Source organism: Nicotiana tabacum, chromosome 3 (assembly GCF_000715075.1).
Source record: "Nicotiana tabacum cultivar K326 chromosome 3, ASM71507v2, whole genome shotgun sequence".
Taxonomy (NCBI): domain Eukaryota; kingdom Viridiplantae; phylum Streptophyta; class Magnoliopsida; order Solanales; family Solanaceae; genus Nicotiana; species Nicotiana tabacum.
The window spans coordinates 152393443-152412283 of record NC_134082.1 but is presented as its reverse complement, the minus strand read 5'-3'; the positions used below and the strand labels follow the sequence as shown (position 1 = coordinate 152412283).

At 33.0% G+C, this 18841-nt stretch overlaps 2 protein-coding genes across 2 annotated transcripts; both read right to left on the bottom strand.

Annotated features, from left to right (window-relative positions):
- Positions 1 to 141: 141 nt before the first annotated feature.
- Positions 142 to 3620, bottom strand: LOC107821144 (uncharacterized). The gene is made up of 5 exons (XM_075246664.1): positions 3592 to 3620; positions 1150 to 1246; positions 534 to 804; positions 361 to 457; positions 142 to 277 (listed from the first exon to the last, which is right to left on the bottom strand). The coding sequence occupies exons 1-5, from the start codon at positions 3618 to 3620 to the stop codon at positions 142 to 144; spliced, it is 630 nt and encodes a 209-aa protein (XP_075102765.1).
- A 2095-nt stretch (positions 3621 to 5715) lies between these two features.
- Positions 5716 to 9757, bottom strand: LOC107821149 (uncharacterized). The gene is made up of 5 exons (XM_075250091.1): positions 9729 to 9757; positions 9413 to 9501; positions 8901 to 9202; positions 8666 to 8782; positions 5716 to 8574 (listed from the first exon to the last, which is right to left on the bottom strand). Exons 3-5 carry the CDS (start codon positions 9186 to 9188, stop codon positions 6064 to 6066), a joined length of 2916 nt encoding a protein of 971 aa, XP_075106192.1. The 5' UTR covers positions 9189 to 9202; positions 9413 to 9501; positions 9729 to 9757; the 3' UTR covers positions 5716 to 6063.
- Positions 9758 to 18841: the final 9084 nt, after the last annotated feature.

The following is an 18841-nucleotide window of genomic DNA, read 5'->3' as shown; positions in this document are numbered from 1 at the left end:
GCGGCAACGTAGAATTTATCCATATCTTTGTCTGATACCAGCAGCTACGCACTGAGTAATTACCTGTGTGTCAAATGAAATATGAATAAAAATTTGAAATTTAAAATTATTTATACAATAAAATAAAAAAATACATGTAATTTATGGTAAACCTCGATATTTTTGAGGTTTCATATGCTGGAAAACAACAATCAAAGGCTCATCGGCAGATTCATTCAAGTGATGTTGAATTTGATCCACAAGTTCGCTCCATAATATAGCCATAATCATGTTCCTCCTATACGTTTCATGGTAAGGTTAATAGACACATATATATGTAATCTATCAATAAAGTATTTTTTCTATTTTAAAAGTACTTACTGATCATCTTCGAGTACAACATTAATAAGGAAACTTTGATCATCTCCCTGATTGTAGGTCTTAACATCTTCATAGGTCACAATCTGACCAACAACATCTATAAATATAAAAGTTAGTGACATACTTTAAGAAATAACATTTTTAACTTCATTTAAAATTTTAAATAATATTACCGAGTAATTCTGTCTCATCGACATCATGTTCATTTGTTAGTTGGTGAAAAGGGCGCAAGTTAAAGATGTTCATATGAAATGAAGGATCATTTGTTTCCTCGACAAATGTCTTTTGAGTAAATGTCAGCTTCAGCTTGTGTGTCGTAGTCCTCAACTTCAAATTATTTGGTCCGACTACAAAGTAGTTCATACGATATAAGCGAAGTTCATGTATCTTGTTCCTAAAAAACTTAAGAACATACTTTCCGATTGTAGCATGTATACGATCACCCTGCAAATTCATATTCATTATTAGTGCACAATTATGAAGCCAACAAATGTAAGCGCGTATATACTTTCATCACTGTGTAAAGTTGTTAAAAGATGTAATGTCAAAAACCAGAATGATACAGTTGTTGTATATCAATTATGAAGGCAACATTAGCAGAAACAAAGCTGAAAATTGCATATATAAACGTAGTTTGTATATGTTCATCCGATGATCGTGTAACCAAGGTAAGCAGTAGCTAATATTTGCCGAACTTATATATTTTGAACAATACTTCTTTAATAGCAGAATAATTCCTGTGTTATTTTGAACAATAAATCTATTATTATGTACAAAGATGCAATTTACCTGATTGTTAATACAAGGACAATCACTGTGTAAAGGTATACTCAACATTCGAAGTGAAAAACGAAATGACACAATGGATTCCAGATCAGTTAAAGATCTGTTGATATGGAAGTCGAATTATTTAAGTAATGCATCAGAAAGAATTTTCATATGGAATGCGACTACATTAGTAAGTTTAAAACTATGAGAAAGTTGAATATGTTACCTTAGAATCCTGTAAAACCAATTCAATTGAAAACGGTATCTGCGGGTTAAAGCGATCCGGCATTATCCACATTCGAACCACTCTGACTTTGAGATTCCATTGCATCGAGTTGGATGATATTTGTTTGATATCATGAATTTGTGTGGCCATACTTGCAAAGTAATTGCAATCAGACTGTAGTAGATGAAATATGAAGTTGAAAAGGTTTTGAAAATATAAAGCACATAAATCATGGAGTTATAGATGTGTATATAAATTTGAGATTTTTCAGTTGGAAGAGCACGTTTGAGACCACGAGCAGTCGTGGGATAATGGAGATTGTTTTGCGTTTGAGATGCCGACTGTTTTGTTGGAATAACTGATATTATTCCTCCTTTTTTTTTAAAACGTAGGGATTAAAAATTTAAAAAAAGTAATTGCAAATTGTGGATGGTAGTTACAGAGTAAAACACGGGAACTTACAAAGTGGTGGAATCTTTTCCTTGATTTTAATAACAGCAAGTTTAATTAAAGGGAACAAATTCTGGAAACCAAAAATCGTGGGATGAATGTGGGAGTATTAACTGTTCTGATTTTGCTAATTTGTAGAGATGCATGTTGTTTTGTTTTTAATAACAACCACGTTAATTAAGGGGAGGAAATACCGGAAAGCTAAAATCGTGGAAGGATTGGCAAAGATGTGAGTATTGGCTGGTTATTTCGATTTTTTTGCTGATTTAGCTGATTTGTAGGTAAAAGAAAAAAACTCCAAACTTTTTTGGAGAGTTGTCTTAATTTGTTACATGTGTTACCATGATGGGTGTTCCACTTGGCAGCCTAATATTGTTTTGCTTGTGTTATTCTATATAGATAGATTAGGATTACACAATGCAGTAAATAACTTAAATACTCCTGAATGTGATTAACCTTCATGTAATTAATGTAATACTACTATTTCATATTTATTATATAAAATGTTTAATGTTTTATTATTTTACCTAAAATTAATTTACAACAGGGGCAAAATCATAATCCAACTTAGAAGGTAGGAGCTTCCCACTTTTAGTATGATACTAGTCTCAGAGTACGCGCGTTGCGCGTGAACCCTATGTTATTAAGTATGATTTTTTAAATTATACTAATATACTAAACAATATTTTTGAGTATTAATATAAACAAAAAGATAGTACGTTCTTAAAAATAATGTATGTCGATTTTATCTAGCTCAATAAAGAAAGAAATTATGTCCTACTGAAGTCATCAAATGTCTTAATTATTACTAATTTTGTCATGTGGTTGTATATTTGCTGTAGAAACCTATAGAGAGAAGTACGATGTATTAATATGTATTCACATTGCTTATAGTAATATTTTAGTCACTTTATAATCGTTACGCTTCTTTTAGAAAATAATTTGAAAAGGTAAACTTGAATATTGCAAGCCTCAAAAAGAAATTCTTCAATTTGAAAATAATTTAAGCTTGTCCAATTCATGATGGATGATTATGAAAGAGTCCTTTACAAAGTAGGGTTTGATAAAAGCTTGATAAATATTTATTGTTCTCATTATAATTTTAATTAAGCATGGTATCGAAAAGTAACATTAAATCGAGTGCAAGAGAATTTACTTCCTTATGATTTCTAAGTTTACCTCCAATTACCGAAGTTATGTGGTTATTTTTTTTTAATTTGATATATAAGGACTAGTTAACATAATATATTTAATATAAAGAGATTAATTTATAGAATGTTATAACAATAATTTCTTCATCTGCTCTAAAATTAGATTGTTCGAACTTCATATATTATTGATAAGTATTCTGTTGCGAGTATTTCTATAATTTGATGTTGAATTAAAGACTATAATTATGATGGGGGTAAATTGAGAAATTATATCTGATAATATCTGCTGGAATGTGTATTTATATTTTTACACATATTATTATTATATGACTAAAGGGTGAAAAAGTTGTCCAATTCTAAATGGCGTTTTGACATATTAATGTTTTTCCTTTGGATATTTCTACTTTTAATTCTTTTGTTGAATACATTAAGAAAGAAACATAAAAAATTTCCATGAAACTCAAAATTTCTTGAATAATATGATGGGATTTTTCTTCAAATATATATATATATATTTGTATCACCAATTTTTTTATAGAGATATTCTTGATATATATTTTTTTTCCTTCTTCTTGGTCATGATTAATATATTAGTTCTTTGTCTCTAGAACCAGGGTTAGTGACTTGTTTAATTACCTTATTACAACTTTTGCAGCCTTCGACATATTTACAGTTTTGCTTGGTAATATAAAGAAATACCATAAGCTATTTTTAGTTTCCTAGTTTTTCTTTTATGTATGCTTTGAGTTCGCCTGAAACCATTCAAATAAAAGAAATCTTTTTTTTTTTCCATTGATAATTTTAGCTTTCTGTTCCCTTTCCAACAAATGACTATTAAAGTATTATCACAAATATGTGATTACTATCTTTTTCCAACAATGGCTATTGTTTCTAACGCTAATGGAAAATACCATTTGTAGAAATATTGGCTTATTTGTTAAAGAAAATATTCATAAAATCAATTAATTATAAGAGCTAATACTGAAAGGGCATATTTTTTAAATTATATTTTATTTACAACAACAACGACGGTCAAGTATAATCCCACAAGTGGGGTCTGGGGAGGGTAATATGTACGCAGACCTTACCCCTACCCCGAGGGGCAGAGAGGCTGTTTCTACGAGACCCTCTGCTCAAGAAAGCAACAAGAGACGATATATTAGTACCACCAATAGACTCATAATAAAATAACACCAATATAAGAGATACGAAATACGAAATACGAAATAGATGGATGGTATAGTAAAAACCAGCAGATAAAGTCCTGCATCAGTAGACGACCAATAGTATCCTCAGACTAACTCCTAACTGGCTAGTCTCACTCTATTGTGCTGTTGAAATATTCACAACTTTCCTCTAACCTATAACCTTAATGCTCAACCTCCACAATTCCCTGTCAAGGGTCATGTCCTTAGTAATCCTAAGTCGCGTCATGTCATGTCTGATCACCTCTCCCCAATACTTTTTAGGTCGCACTCTATCTCTCCTCGTGCCCACCACAGCCAGTCACTCACATCTCCTCACCGGTGCATCAGTGCTCCTCCTCTGAATGTGCCCGAACCATCTGAGTCTTGTTTCTCGCATCTTGTCCTCCATGGGGGTCACGCCCACCTTCTCTCGAATATCTTCATTCCTAATCTTATCCATCCTTGTATGCCCGCACCTCCACCTCAACATCTTCATCTCTGTTACTTTCATCTTCTGGATGTGTGAGTTCTTAACCGGCCAACACTCAGTCCCATAGAACATGGCAGGCCTAACCACTGCTCTACCTTTTAACCAAAAATAGGTTAAAAAAATTATTACAAAAAAAAAAAGATAAGCATAACATTATATGCCACGGGAAAGGTCAGTGTGATAGAGCGAAACACGAAAGTATCTATAAAATTATCCCTATAATTTAATAACCAAAGTTATTAAATAAATATTTATGGATTGAAAACTTAAGAATAACAAATAGTTTGGTGTGAAAGTAAATATAGAGGCCAATTTAACCTCGTAGATTAAAATTCAATGACAAGAACCACAAATATTATTGTAGAGTTTCCTTGAAAAAGAAACTTTCCTTCTACTTCTTATAATAGTATATAAGTAGATTATTTACATAAAGTAAAATTTTAATTAATTTTAGTGTCCTAAATATTAGGACTTCTTACTTAATTCAAATAAGTAATGATTTAATGATAAAGATTTTAGTTGATTTTGAATTCCTAAATATTAGGAAAATAATTTAAATTACAATTTTATCCAATGTGAATTCTATTTTCAAAGGGTAGAAAACACGAATGACATTTCGCTAAGGGTCTTCGTGCTTTTAATATGGTATAGGTATAGATGATGATGATATAATACAGATAGATATAGATAATAATATGTCAAATTAGTTTGTCTTAGAAAAAAAATAAAAAAAAATGAAAAAATAACTATGCGGGACGGAGCAGGTCCAAGCGGAGCAGGGCGGGTTGAAAACTGAAAAACTAACTATGCGGGGCGGGACGTGGCGAGTTGAAATTTTTGTAGGTTTTGCAAAACCCGCCCCACACCCACCCCGCCCTATGACTTTAACCCCTCTATTCTCGTTGAATTATTCTCTGTTCATTTTCATTTGCAAATGTTTGAGTCTCACCGATTCTTAAGAAATATAAAGATGATTTACCCATGAAATTCCACCACTTTGCTTCCTTCATTTTACATTTACTTATACTTCATTAGCTAGTCTTCTTCAATCGTGAGTACACTGTTTTGGATGATAATAATGGCTTTAGTAGGATAAAATACGAGATCAACTAAAATAACAACATATTGTTATGCGGTACAAATGAAGGAAGCAAATAGCAAATTTACACAAGGGGCAAATTTGTTCATTTGCATATCAAAATACGACCTTTCAAACAAAACTTGATGTGCAGATCTACATAAGATCTCAAAACAGTGATACGCTGGAGGGAAAACCTACATGATTTAGCATACAATCATGGCACTACCTCCTTCAGTTTCGTCATCATCATATGTCAAGCTTCAGACAATGCAAACCGCCCCTTGAGTTAGCATGTTGGAGAACTTGATGACCAATGGAGTAATCTTTTTGTTCACCAAGATTGTTAATTATTAGAGAGCGGATTGAAATTCGCTCGAATCTGAATTCCCTGTGTTAACCTTGTCACCTGTATGACAAGGAAGTTGGTGATTCAAATCACTCCTGGAGTTGTTTTCATCAAATACTGGTCGCACAAGTTTTCTACGCTTTGATGGCTTATCAGCTGAATCCTTAGCCACAGCAGTTTTACAACTGTTTTCTTGTGCATTCTGAAGGACTGTGTGTTCACTAGCATTTGTCTTTACTTCTTCGTTGAATTCCGCGTTAGTCTGTTCTGAAGCTCGATTCGTCTCTCTCCTGCGCTTGAAGTCCACCACTCTGGTCTCTGCTAGGACATGGTTCAGAGTTTCTTCAAGAACTTCATTTGCACTTTCTCTGAGAACTCTCATCATTGAATCACCAGGTTGCTCTGTGTCATTCTTGACAACTGCAGCATGTTTTCCCGACCTATTAGTTTCACCATATCCAACTTTTCGAATATATGGTTTCCGATTCAATGGCTTTTTTGGTACAATATTCTGATCCTCGTATAACAAGTCCATAATTTCATCAACTGACGTATCCATGTAATATTCATCATAGCTCATACTGTGATCAGCTACTTGTTCTCTCAACTTGCATACTTTAGGAGCCAAAGATAAGCGATTAAAAACACTTCTTCTGGAATTTCTGGAATCAGAATGTACAACATCAGTTAATATGTTATCCTCGTATTCATTATTAATGATATCTGCTCCTGGACTGTTGGCGTGGTCAAGATTTGTCAAAACATTTCCTTGACGGAGCAACCAACTTGAATTAGGAGAGCGGGATCTTCTTCCAACATGAATTATATCACTCCCTTGCCATATAACATGCCCATCACCTAGTTCCTCATCAGCACACTGATAGTTACCAGAATACAAATGAGCAGTTGAACTGAGGACAGCTTGAGATGAAAATCTCCAATTCTCGCCCTCGTTAATATCATCCCTAAATTGTTGACCAATAGATTCCCTTGGAAGGAAAGCAGTTCTATAACTAAAAGAACAAGACCTATTTGGTTCCATTGCCTCAGAAATTCCAACATTTATGGGTGGAGTGTTGAACCCATCGTGTGACTGAAGCAGAACCGTGTGTCCATCTTCAGAAGCTGATTCCAGGCCCCTCTTTGTAAATTCTGGATAGGAATATGGAGAAGATATTCCTTTAAACGATGCGTAGTTATTCTTTCTATAAACATCGGAAGAAGGTCGTTTTTGCACAAAGTTTGAGCCTTGTTCAACTTCATAAGTCTCGGTAAGTTCATAGCAAGAACTGGGGAGTTCATGCTTACGTGGCATGACTCTCGGTATTGTTGCATCATGGAATTTAGAGCAAGAGGGACCAAGATTTTGTGCTTCTGTTGACTGAGGAAATTCTGTTTCAGCAAGAAACATGGTAGAGTACCCTGAGGTTCTTTTGTTCATTGGAGAGTAACCAGTGCGACCAGCTACGGTGAGAGGCCTCTGAAAGTCTTCTGTACCAGGGACCAGCCTATCAAAATCATTCATTGGATAACTACGAACTTCAGCCACTTGTCTACCTACATCTCCAGCATAAGCGGAGTTCCCATCTGAAGCAGCCGGGATAAGAAAGCTATCAACACATTTTTTATTTGCTCCATTACGCCTAGAAAGGAAGCATTCATCATCATCAGTGGCCGCTTGATGATCAAATCCTCTTCCGAGACCTGTATGAAACTTAGATTCATTTCTGCTTATTTCTCTCGTGAATAATCTACCATCTTTTCCTTTCTGATTGTATGGTGAGTTCACAAAGCGTTCAGACACAATTGTAGAATAAATATCAGAGTCCAACTGGCTCTTTTGTCCTACTCTATCCAAGGAACTCTGCCAGTCATCACTTACTGTTCCAATATTGCAAAAGGGGTCACTTTTATTCCTTCTAGAAAGGGCAGGCTCATGAGAGTCATCCATGCTATGTGCTTTATCCACACTATTGTTCCTTAGAAAACCTGCATAATGAGTACCAATTCTAGTTCTATCACCATCTGAAGGCTTTCTTTGCTGATTTGATCTGCCCGGACCAAAATTAGCGTCCATGTTATTTTCATTTACTATCTGATCTCTTACCACTAAATTTGCTTCATGTTCAGTGAGGGAGAGAATATGAAGCTTATCTTCAGCAGCATTATCCCTCAATAACCTTCCATCATTACCTAATCTTCTCCTCTTATCATTATAGTAGAGATGTTCAGCAGAATCAATTTTATCTCCGTCCTTCACTCTATGCTCAATTAGAAACATGTCATCGTTGCCTCTCTTTACTCCACGGAATGACCTTGGATATCCTCTTGAAAGGGAAGGCTCTAAATCAACATCAGAACGTTTGATATCAAAAGCACCACTTGTTGCATATGAATTGTTATTGACCACTATATGGTCTTCGTCAACTCCATTGCTCGCTCCAGTTGTGAGCTTTCTTGGGGGTAACTTATTCTTTAACTTTCTTGAACTAAACAACCTAAGAAGCCTATGAACCTGCTTGTTGAGAAGGAACAGTTAGTAACAGAAATATTCAGCTAAAATATATGATGATTGAAAGCCCAAATACAGAGAATAATCATCAGACCTGCTCATCAGACAGACCAAAGTGGAACTTCCTTGCCGAAAAGTAGTTCTCCCTAATGGCATCGCGGAACTCATTTTCAGATAGTGGACTACAGTACCAAATCGGCACAAATCGGACCTAGGGAAGAGAACATGAAAGCAAAAATAAAGAAAAGGAGACCGAAATTATCCTTGTATTATTCAACCTAACAATAGTTCTTGTTGAATGTTAAGAACCGTCATTTGACATATGATACCTGTGCGGAAAACTGCTTCCCTGAAGAAATAAATGCATTGGGTGCAATGTTCATTTCCCCATCTGAGATAGCCCGATACACTCCAAAAAGTTGTCTCCTTTCATATTCAAATAGGAACAGGATCATTCCTTTTTTGACCTCCTTTACAAAATTAGCCATGGACGATGGAAGGCCAAAGACCTTATGTTTAAAGCAGTCTCTCTTTGTTGCAATGTTTGACATGAAAATTGCACCAAACTCAGGAGCAGGAACACTAATAAAACCATTATCTTCTTTGTCAAACTCCATTGGCAAACTATATCCTGTCACTTCAATTAAAGGAACATAATAGTAAAACAACAAACTGTGATATGTCAAACCAGTATGGAGTTTGACGGAAGATAAAGAAAAGGTATCTTCTTTAAGGGGCAGAGGGAAAAGAAGCTACTGAAATTCGCAATCAGATACTCACAAACCTAAAATACATGACAGAATAAAACTAAAAAAGAAAATAAAAAACTTAAAATCTCAACCTGTAAATTGCTCGTCTTTATCCAACTGTTTTGCCGCCAAATTGATGACTGCAACAGATTTCGTCGATTCTAACACAGTACTATTATCACTAAAAACTCAACAAAATCAACAGATATCAAAAATCGAAAAATACCCATTAAAAAACTACTACTAAGATTTTCCAAACCCCTTACCGTAAAACCCAAATCAGCAATCGGAAACCGATTAACACTTTTTACTTATAGGAAATCGATTAATCAGCAATAGACAAATATTTAACTATTTAAGTATAAGAGAACAGAAAATTCTAGTTCTAGAGAGAGAAAGAGAATTTACCAATGAAGAAGAGAAACCGGTAATTTGGGGTTTCTGAGTTGGAGTGGAACAAGAAAATATATAGGGAGCTGCGACTCTTTGAATAGAATAGAATATGGACTAGAAAATTAGGATTTAAAAGTATATGCATTAATGAAATTAATGAAGTTTGATCGGATTGGTTCTTATTTTTTAAAGATTATTAATTCATATGTGTAACAGAAAATTATTTACAATTACTTAAGTAATTTGATGGTGTAAAATTTATCTCAATTGATTATTGCCTTGTGGGAAAGCTTAGCTAAAATATTTCTAGTTAAAAAAAAATTACCAAAATAGGATTCAAAATTTCTAATACTCTTTCAAATAATTTCATTTTATATTAATTATAACTTTAATCACTGAAATTTTAATAAATCCTAAATTCAAGACGATTCTTGAAATATTAGGACTCTATTAGGGTTACTTGGTGGTTACTCTACCCAAACCCTAATTCATTCCTATACATATGTTCTTCAAAGACGGTTTCAATAATTCCATAAACTCCCGGAATATGCAGAAAGAGATCAAATATACGATCTCCGAAATTCCATAAAACTCTTGGAATATTCATTAAGACATCAAAGTCATATCAAATATATCTAGCTCAAACTTCTAGCAACATTTAAGATCCAAATGGAGTGCTGCTACAGAGTCCGGAACTAAAATATTGCCTTTTTGGACTCAAAATACATAAATATGTGGGAAAAACACTTAGTGATCATAAGGGATAAACATGCCGCTATGACCCTCGAATTACGGATAAAAATTCAGAGGGGACAATTAAGGTATAAACAAAGTTGTAATCCGCAATATTTATCAATAAAAAAAATTATTTATAGTTGTTTGTAATTGCAATTTTATTTTTCTGCACAAATTTATTTTGCAAACATATACTCTTTTTCAGATTTGATTAATTCAAGAGTCGTACATAACCAATTTGATTGATCTTTTAGGTGGAATTAGTTTCCGAAAAAGTGTTGAAATATTACTTGAAAACTACTTCAAAATTTTCGGGGAAAAAATCAGCTAATAGAGTACTTTTTCAATTTTTGTAAAAACTTAAAGTTTTTCTCTAATGATATTTGATAGGAAAAAGATAGCACCGTTTTAAAGAAAAATTAAGTTGGAGATGAAACAAACGATACGATAAAGTTCAAAATAGTTTAGTTGTGACTCGCAAAACAACAAAATATTCTCCTAAATTTTAAAATATTGATTTATTTTATTACTATGTGTTAATTGAGGAAACATGCAAGTACTATTTACTTTTGCCTTCTCAAGTTGGAATACTACTTAGATATTTTTTTTAGTAAAAATAGCGTGTGGTAGCCATTAAGTAAGGTGGTCTTATTTTTTATCCACTAATTTTAATGCTGAGCAAAAATAGTTAATACTCCATTAAAATTATTTTGAAAAGATAGTTTTACCCTTTCTTCAATTTTTATATTCTCAAACCCTTGTTTTATTCGTTCAGACCTTCAGAGGGAAAATTTGAGAGCGAAAATTTCAGAGGCAAGCTTCGCGTGCTCCTCAGTATCTGTATCGTCCTCACATGCAAACCAGCTACACTTAATCTTTCTCCTTCGCCATATTCTCTGTCATCTTCTCTGCATTGAACGATCGAACTGGTATTTTTTTTTTTTGCTTTTATGCATTTTGTTTTTGTATATGTTTAATCGCGATCAATGTTGTGTCAAGTATGTGTGAAATTTTAAAAATAATGATTATAAGTTGATTCAGTGTCGAATAAGTAGCGGATTTTTGTGAGGAAGTTATTCAGAAATTTTTGGTATTGAAACGTGTTTGTGGTTCAATCAATATATTTGATTATGTAAGGACATTTCATAAAAATAGTCGTATGAATTCATAAGCTACCTGTATTTATGAATTTTTAGTTAACTGTGTTCACAAAAGTTAAGGACCAAGTATCATTAACTTTTGAACTTGGAACTCAAAGTTAAGGACTGAGTGTCCTTAACTTTTGAACTTGAAGTTCAGGACCAAGTGTCCTTAACTTTGGAACTTGAAACTTGAAGTTCAGGACCAAGTGTCCTTAACTTTTCAACTTGAAACTATAAGTTAAGGACTGTCTGTTCTTAACTTTTGAACTTGTAAGTCAAAGTTCAGGACCAAGTGTCCTTTACTTTTGAATTTGAAACTTGAAGTTCTGGACCAAGTGTCCTTAACTTTTCAACTTAAAACTATAAGTTAAGGACTACATGTCCTTAACTTTTTAACTTGTAACTTGAAGTTAAGGACCAAGTGTCCTTAACTTTTGAACTTGAAAGTTGAAGTTCAGGACCTATTGTCCTTAACTTTTGAACTTAAAACTTTAAGTTAAGGACTTGTCCTTAACTTTTTAACTTGAAACTTGAAGTTCAGGACCAAGTGCCCTGAACTTTTCAACTTGTAATCTTTTAGTCCTAATCTTTTATGATCTTTTTCCTTCTTTGTAGTGTGCTAATAGAAGGAGATCGTGTGTTTGACTTTGATGTTTGGCATAATTTAATGATCTATTGGAAAGGAGATTTACAGTATAAGGAAACAATCAAAAAAAATTGTCGAACAGGCAGTGGAAGAAGTTGAGGGATGGCATTTTCGAAAGCTTTTTCCAATTACAAAGTGTGAAGTTCTGTGGTAAACTTATTCACTGTGTATTGCTTTCAAAAATTGTAGATAATGACCCTGATTCGATGACATTCAAGGTTTTTGACCATGAAATTAAGTTTACACGTGAAGCATTTCATATAATTACTAGTTTGAAGTGTTATTCTTCACTAGACATCAAAGGTTTGCATGAAAAAGAGAATAGGCTTTCGAAAGCCTATTTTCTGGAAAGGATAGAGTTGAGTTGGGTGATTTATTTAATTTTATTACTAGTCACCAAATGGTACAGCTACATCATTTGTAGGCAGCGATGATGATGTTGTGAAGTTGGCAACAATTTATTTTGTTGAATCTGTTTTGATGGGGAAGCGGAAGAATAGTAATGTGTCCGAGCAGATAATGAAAATTGTAGATGATGATGAACTCTGCTCATCTTTCAACTAGGTCTCTCTTTGTTATGAAACGTTATTAAAATCATTGAAGAGTTGTTTGAAGCCCAATGCAAATGAGAATGAGAAAGGCAAACACAAAGATAAAGACAAGGATAGCTACACTATACTTGACTTTTCTTTTGCTTTTTGTGTTTGGAATATGGAAGTATTGCCTATTTTTCAGGAAAAATAATTTGTGAACTTCCGAGAATGTGGTTTTCCTCGGATGTTATGTTATTCAGAAATGAAGTCTCCACAATATGATTCTCTGTGTAAAAAAATACTTCCATAATGAAAATATAAGTTAATCTAATTACTAGCTATTTTTTTTGTTTATTTGTTTTAGTTCTGAAAACTTATGTTTTTTGGTTATATAATGAGTGTATAAGTTGATCGAGGTGGCACCATTTATTCCTATTGAAGAAGATACAGATCATGTTAGTGTGCATGAGCAAATTTCTCAAGATCAAAGCTCAATACCTTCTTCCACACAATTTGATGAAGTTATGCTTAAGGAAATTATTAAAGTAGGTTTTCTGTCTTTGAATAGCATTAGTTTTTTATTTGATTGTTTTTTGCTTAAGAGACTTTTTTGTTTTTATGGTTTTTGATTCAAAAATTATCTGAGAAGTTTAAAAAGGATATGCATGCTGAAGTTACTAGAATAAATTAGAAAATAGTTGTATCAGAAAAAAAGATTCAAAATGATATCAAGGTAATATCATTAATTTCAGTTAGTCTAAGTTCAGGACCTTGTGTCCTAAACTTTTTTACTTTTAAGTCTAAGTTAAGGACCATATGTCCTGAACTTTTGAACTTGAAACTTGAAGTTCAGGATTATGGTCCTTAACTTTTGAACTTGGAATTCAAAGTTAAGGACTGCCTGTCATTAACTTTTGAGCTTGAAACTTGAAGTTAAGGACCTATTGTCCTTAACTTTTGATCTTGTAATTATAAGTTAAGGACTGCATGTCTTTACTTTTAAACTTGAAACTTGAATAATTGGACCAACTATCCTTAACTTTTGCACTTGTAAGTCTAAGTTCAAGACCATCTGTCCTGAACTTTTGAACTTGAAACTTTAAGTCCAGGACCAAGTGTCCTTAACTTTTCAATTTGAAACTTTAAGTTTAGGATCTATTGTCCTTAACTTTTTAACTTGTAAGTCAAAGTTAAGGATTGCATTTCCTTAACTTTTGAATTTGAAACTTGAAGTTCAGGACCAAGTGTCCTTAACTTTTGAACTTGTTACTCTAAGTTAAGGACTGTCTGTCCTTAACTTTTTTACTTGTAACTTGAAGTTTAGGACTACATGTCCTTAACTTTCTAACTTAGTTTCTTTCACAGGATTTAAAGAAAAGCCTAGGATCAAAGATGGATACTTTGTTGAAGATTTTTGTGAAACCTGATGAAAGGAACATAGAGAGAGAATCTAGTGTTCCAATTACTAAAGATGGAGTTGATGATCATTGTGATGGTACAGAACCTACTGTTACAATTAACAAAGATGCAGGTGGTGGTGAATGTGATGATACAGATGTGCATGCAGAAGTTCAGTATGAAAGCGATTATAGAGATGCACATCTAGATGATGAAACTGATATTGGCACTGAAATTGGGAAAGGTCAGATATAGATTTTGAATTTTTTGTCATTGAAATTTATATTCAATAGTGTAATACATATAAACTTTTTTGTGATTACAAATATATGTAGAATCTGTTGATGGAGTGGAAGTTCAAGATGTAGTAGAATATCAAAACTAGGAAAATCCAAAAGAGACAGGAGTAACAGAAAAAATTTGTAAATGTGGAGTGCAATCTCAAGATTTAGAAAACTCATTGGGAACAAGTGTCAGTGAGATTGTATACAAATGTTTAGAAGTAACATATGATATGTCTACACCTCTCTCATATTAAGAGAAATTTGGAGTTCAAAATTATGTCAATCGAGGTTAGATAAAATTTTCATGATATGTTGAATGTTAGTTTTAGTGAACTATTAGAATGGGTATTAATTGTAAATGTTACACAATCTTTTGAAGCTGCAAGGGAAGAAGATGGAGTTGAGTATCAAGACAAAAGTGGAGTACAATCTCAAGACTTAGAAAATACCCAAGGAACAAGCATAAGTGAGATTGTTTCCAAATGCATAGATGGAACATGTGATCTCTCTACACCTCACTCTCTTACCGACAATATTGGAAGCCAAGAAAATGCTAGTAAAGATAATGATTTAACTGCGATGATCTTGACAGTTGCAAACGGTTAGACAGTATTTTTATTAATTTTATACATGTTTATTTTAATAAAATATTAGTAACAAGTACTAATTGTGTTAGCTCTTGTAAATATTTTGCAGAATCTTGTGAACTTACAATTGAAGAACATGGAGAACAGTTGCAAGATAAAGAAAATGTGCAGTTGGAAGATAAAGAAAATGCAACCAATATATCAGCTCAATTGTCTATTGAAAAAATACAAGAAGGCAGTGTGAACAAGATAGGTATTGATTGTGTCCTAAATATTATATTCAGAATTGAAAATGCTAGTACATTTCAAAAATAATGTTCTTAGTTTTTGTCTCTTCATTTGATGACTTGCAGCAAACTTATATATATATATATATATATATATATATATATATATATATATATATATATATATATATATATATATATAGTGTTGTCTGCAGAGCAAAACAAAGATGAAGATCTTAACCAATATACTAGGAAAAGGAAGAGAGATAGTATTGGTTATGATGGTCCATTATTTTCTATTCTTACTCCTACTCCTAATGATGGTCCATCATTTTCTATTCTTACTCCTACTCCTAATGATGGTCCATCATTTTCTATTCTTACTCCTACTCCTACAAGTAAACAAATGAGCATTGATGAGGGTTTGTCTATGGAGGTTGAAGGAAATGTTGAAGAAGAGCTTGGTCGAGGTAAAAGAAGTAAGAAGCTTAGTTGGTAGTTGAAATCTTCTTTTGAACAGGAAAGAAAAACAGGAGCATCAATGGCACACAATGAAAATACTCCCAAGAAAACGGACTGGATAAAATCAAAATATACTCGTACATGTATTTTTCATTATGCCAAAGATGATGCAAAGTAATTGAAGAAATTCATTGTGTGGTTGGGCAAGGAGAAAAGGAAAGGTCGCAAAAAAGCGTAAGCCCCTAAATGTATTTCATTATTTGTTAATTACTTAAATTTGTGTTCTTAACTTGTAATTTTAAATTTAGGACTAAGTATATTGATATTTAAATTCCTAAAATTAAGTGTCCTTAACATTTGATTTGGAAATCAAAGTTACGGACCAAGTGTCCTTAACTTTTCATCTTGGAATTCAAAGTTCAGAACCAAATGTCCTGAACTTTTGAACTTGTATGTCTAAGTTCAGGACCAAGTGTCCTCAACTTTTAAAGTTGAAAGTCTAAGTTCAAGACCATGTGTGAACTTGAAACTTGAAGTTCAGGATCAAGTGTCCTAAACTTTTGAAGTTGGAACTATAAGTTAAGGACTCCCTGTCCTTAACTTTTATACTTGTTAGTCTAAGTTAAGGACAAAGTTTCCTAAACTTTTGAACTTGTAAGTCTAAGTTCAGGACCATGTGTCCTTAACTTTTAAACTTGAAACTCAAACTTCAGGACCAAGTGTCCTTAACTTTTCAACTTGAAACTCAAACTTCAGGACCAAGTGTCCTTAACTTTTCAACTTGAAAGTCTAAGTTCAGGACTAACTTCTAACTTTGATATTTTCAAAATTTTCAGGGGACAAACTGATATATATGCTGATGATAATGGTGTGAGAAAGAATCCATACAAATTGTATCATCAAAAAATCAGTAGCAAAATGTTCTTCTTTGAGCTTTCAGATAGTAGCTTTGTACTTGATGATAAGGTTTGATAATTCGCAAGGCGTTTATTTTCTTTATTCTTAATTATCATTTTTTAATTATTTTATGACTGATGGATTTGTTTTATTTTTTGCCTTTTTATGAAGCATATTGGCATTGCCCTATATTATCTGAGAAAGAAGAAATGCTACCACCCTCGCGACCATCCTTTTCGTTGCACAACTACAGATATACTTTTTGATAACTATATGGTGCTTGTGTGTAAGGATTTCAATGAAGATGATGCAGATAAGTTTTGGTGTGGTGATAATCAATTGTTTCTGACACCATATGTGTGGGGTAACAGTCGTAGATGTGGAATTTCTTGGACAGAGGTTGATAAGATCTTTTTTCCATGTCGGCTTCCTTTAGAAGATGATAATGTTGTGATACATTTTCTTTTGGGGGTATTGGACTTGAATGAGAAAAAGATTGATGTGTACGATTCCATATATAGTGAGCCATATGAGGCAGGAATGAATGACATTAAAATGTATGCACGCATGATCCCCCACTTGCTAAAGTTCTCACAGTTTGACAAACATCACAAGTCTTTTGGAAATGCATTCAACAAATTTGATATTCAGTGGCAAAGATCACCACACCAAACTGGATCGTACGTGTTGTTATTTGTTATATAATTTATATATACTTTAGATTTATTGTTTAATTGACTCCATATCTTACATTTTTCTTAGGACTGATTGTGGTGCATTCCTAATCAAGTATGTGGAGTTGTTGATGATGGGAAAGGATGTGGAGAAATTCCAACCTGAAAACATAAAAGACTTTAGAAAAGAACTTTGGGCACTTTGAGAGTGGAAAAGAAATTCTGGTTATGATACACCACCAGAAAATGTTGGCGATGATTATGATAGTGAAAATGAAACTTGCTGTCCGAAAGAGCTATAGTTTAGTTGTAAAGAAAGTTAGTTGTGGTTGATTTTTTGTATAAAATTGATGTAAAGAATCCATATGAATTCTGAAATATCCTGTAAATTCCTCAAAATGCACTTTTATTTTGTTTGCATAGCATAACTTTTTGTCATAGCTATGCAAAATTACAATTTCAGAAGTAATATGAAGGCATCATGTTATTAATTTCTTTATTTCTGTCAAGTATTGATTTGTCCATTGAACTTGTTAGTATTAGTTCAAGAACAAGTGTAATTGAACTTCAAATTCAAAGTTAAGGATCAAGTGTCCTTAACTTTTGAACTTGTAAGTCAAAGTTTAGGACCAAGTGTCCTTAACTTTTGAACTTGAAACTCAAACTTCAGGACCAAGTGTCATTAACTTTTGAACTTGAAAGTCTAAGTTCAAGACCATGTGTCCTCAACTTTTGAAATTGAATCCTTATCTTTTGAACTTGGAACTCAAACTTCAGGACTAAGTGTCCTTATTTTTTGTACTTGGAACTGTAAGTTAAGGACCAAGTGTCCTTAACTTTTCAACTTGTACGTCAAAGTTAAGGGTTGTCTGTCCTTAACTTTTGAACTTGAAACTCAAAGTTAAGGACTGTCTATCTTTAAGTTTTGAAATTGTAAGTCAAAGTTAAGGACAGACAGTCCTTAACTTTTGAACTTTGAACTCAAAGTTAAGGACTGTCTGTCCTTAACTTTTGAACCTGTAAGTCAAACTTAAGGACTGTCTGTCCTTAACTTTTGATCATGTAAGTCAAACTTAAGGACTGTCTGTCCTTAACTTTTGAACTTTGAACTCAAAAGAAACAAAAAGAACGTAAGCAGAAAGAAATTTTGAAAATTCAGACATCTGCTCAAATAAGAATAATCTAAATGAATCCAATTTATAGCAAAAACTTAAAAGAGTCGATAAACATAAGTGGATATATCTACTATTTTCTATGTTTTCTTGAAAATGGATGGACTGCTGGAGAATATATACAAGTTATTCTATTATGACCAATTCTTCTGCAACGACCACATTTGAATATTATTTTTGATGACTCGGTAGCTGGAATATGCATTTTCTTTAGCCTTCTACCTGGTGGCACTTTGAAATCTGGAGGTTAACAATTTGTGACTTAACACTCTCTGGTATAATCTAAGAATCAGTATGTTCTACAGGATGTATTTGTCTTTCATATGTTTTCAGCCAAGATTCCTTTAAATACCAGTGCGAGCAAAAGTTAG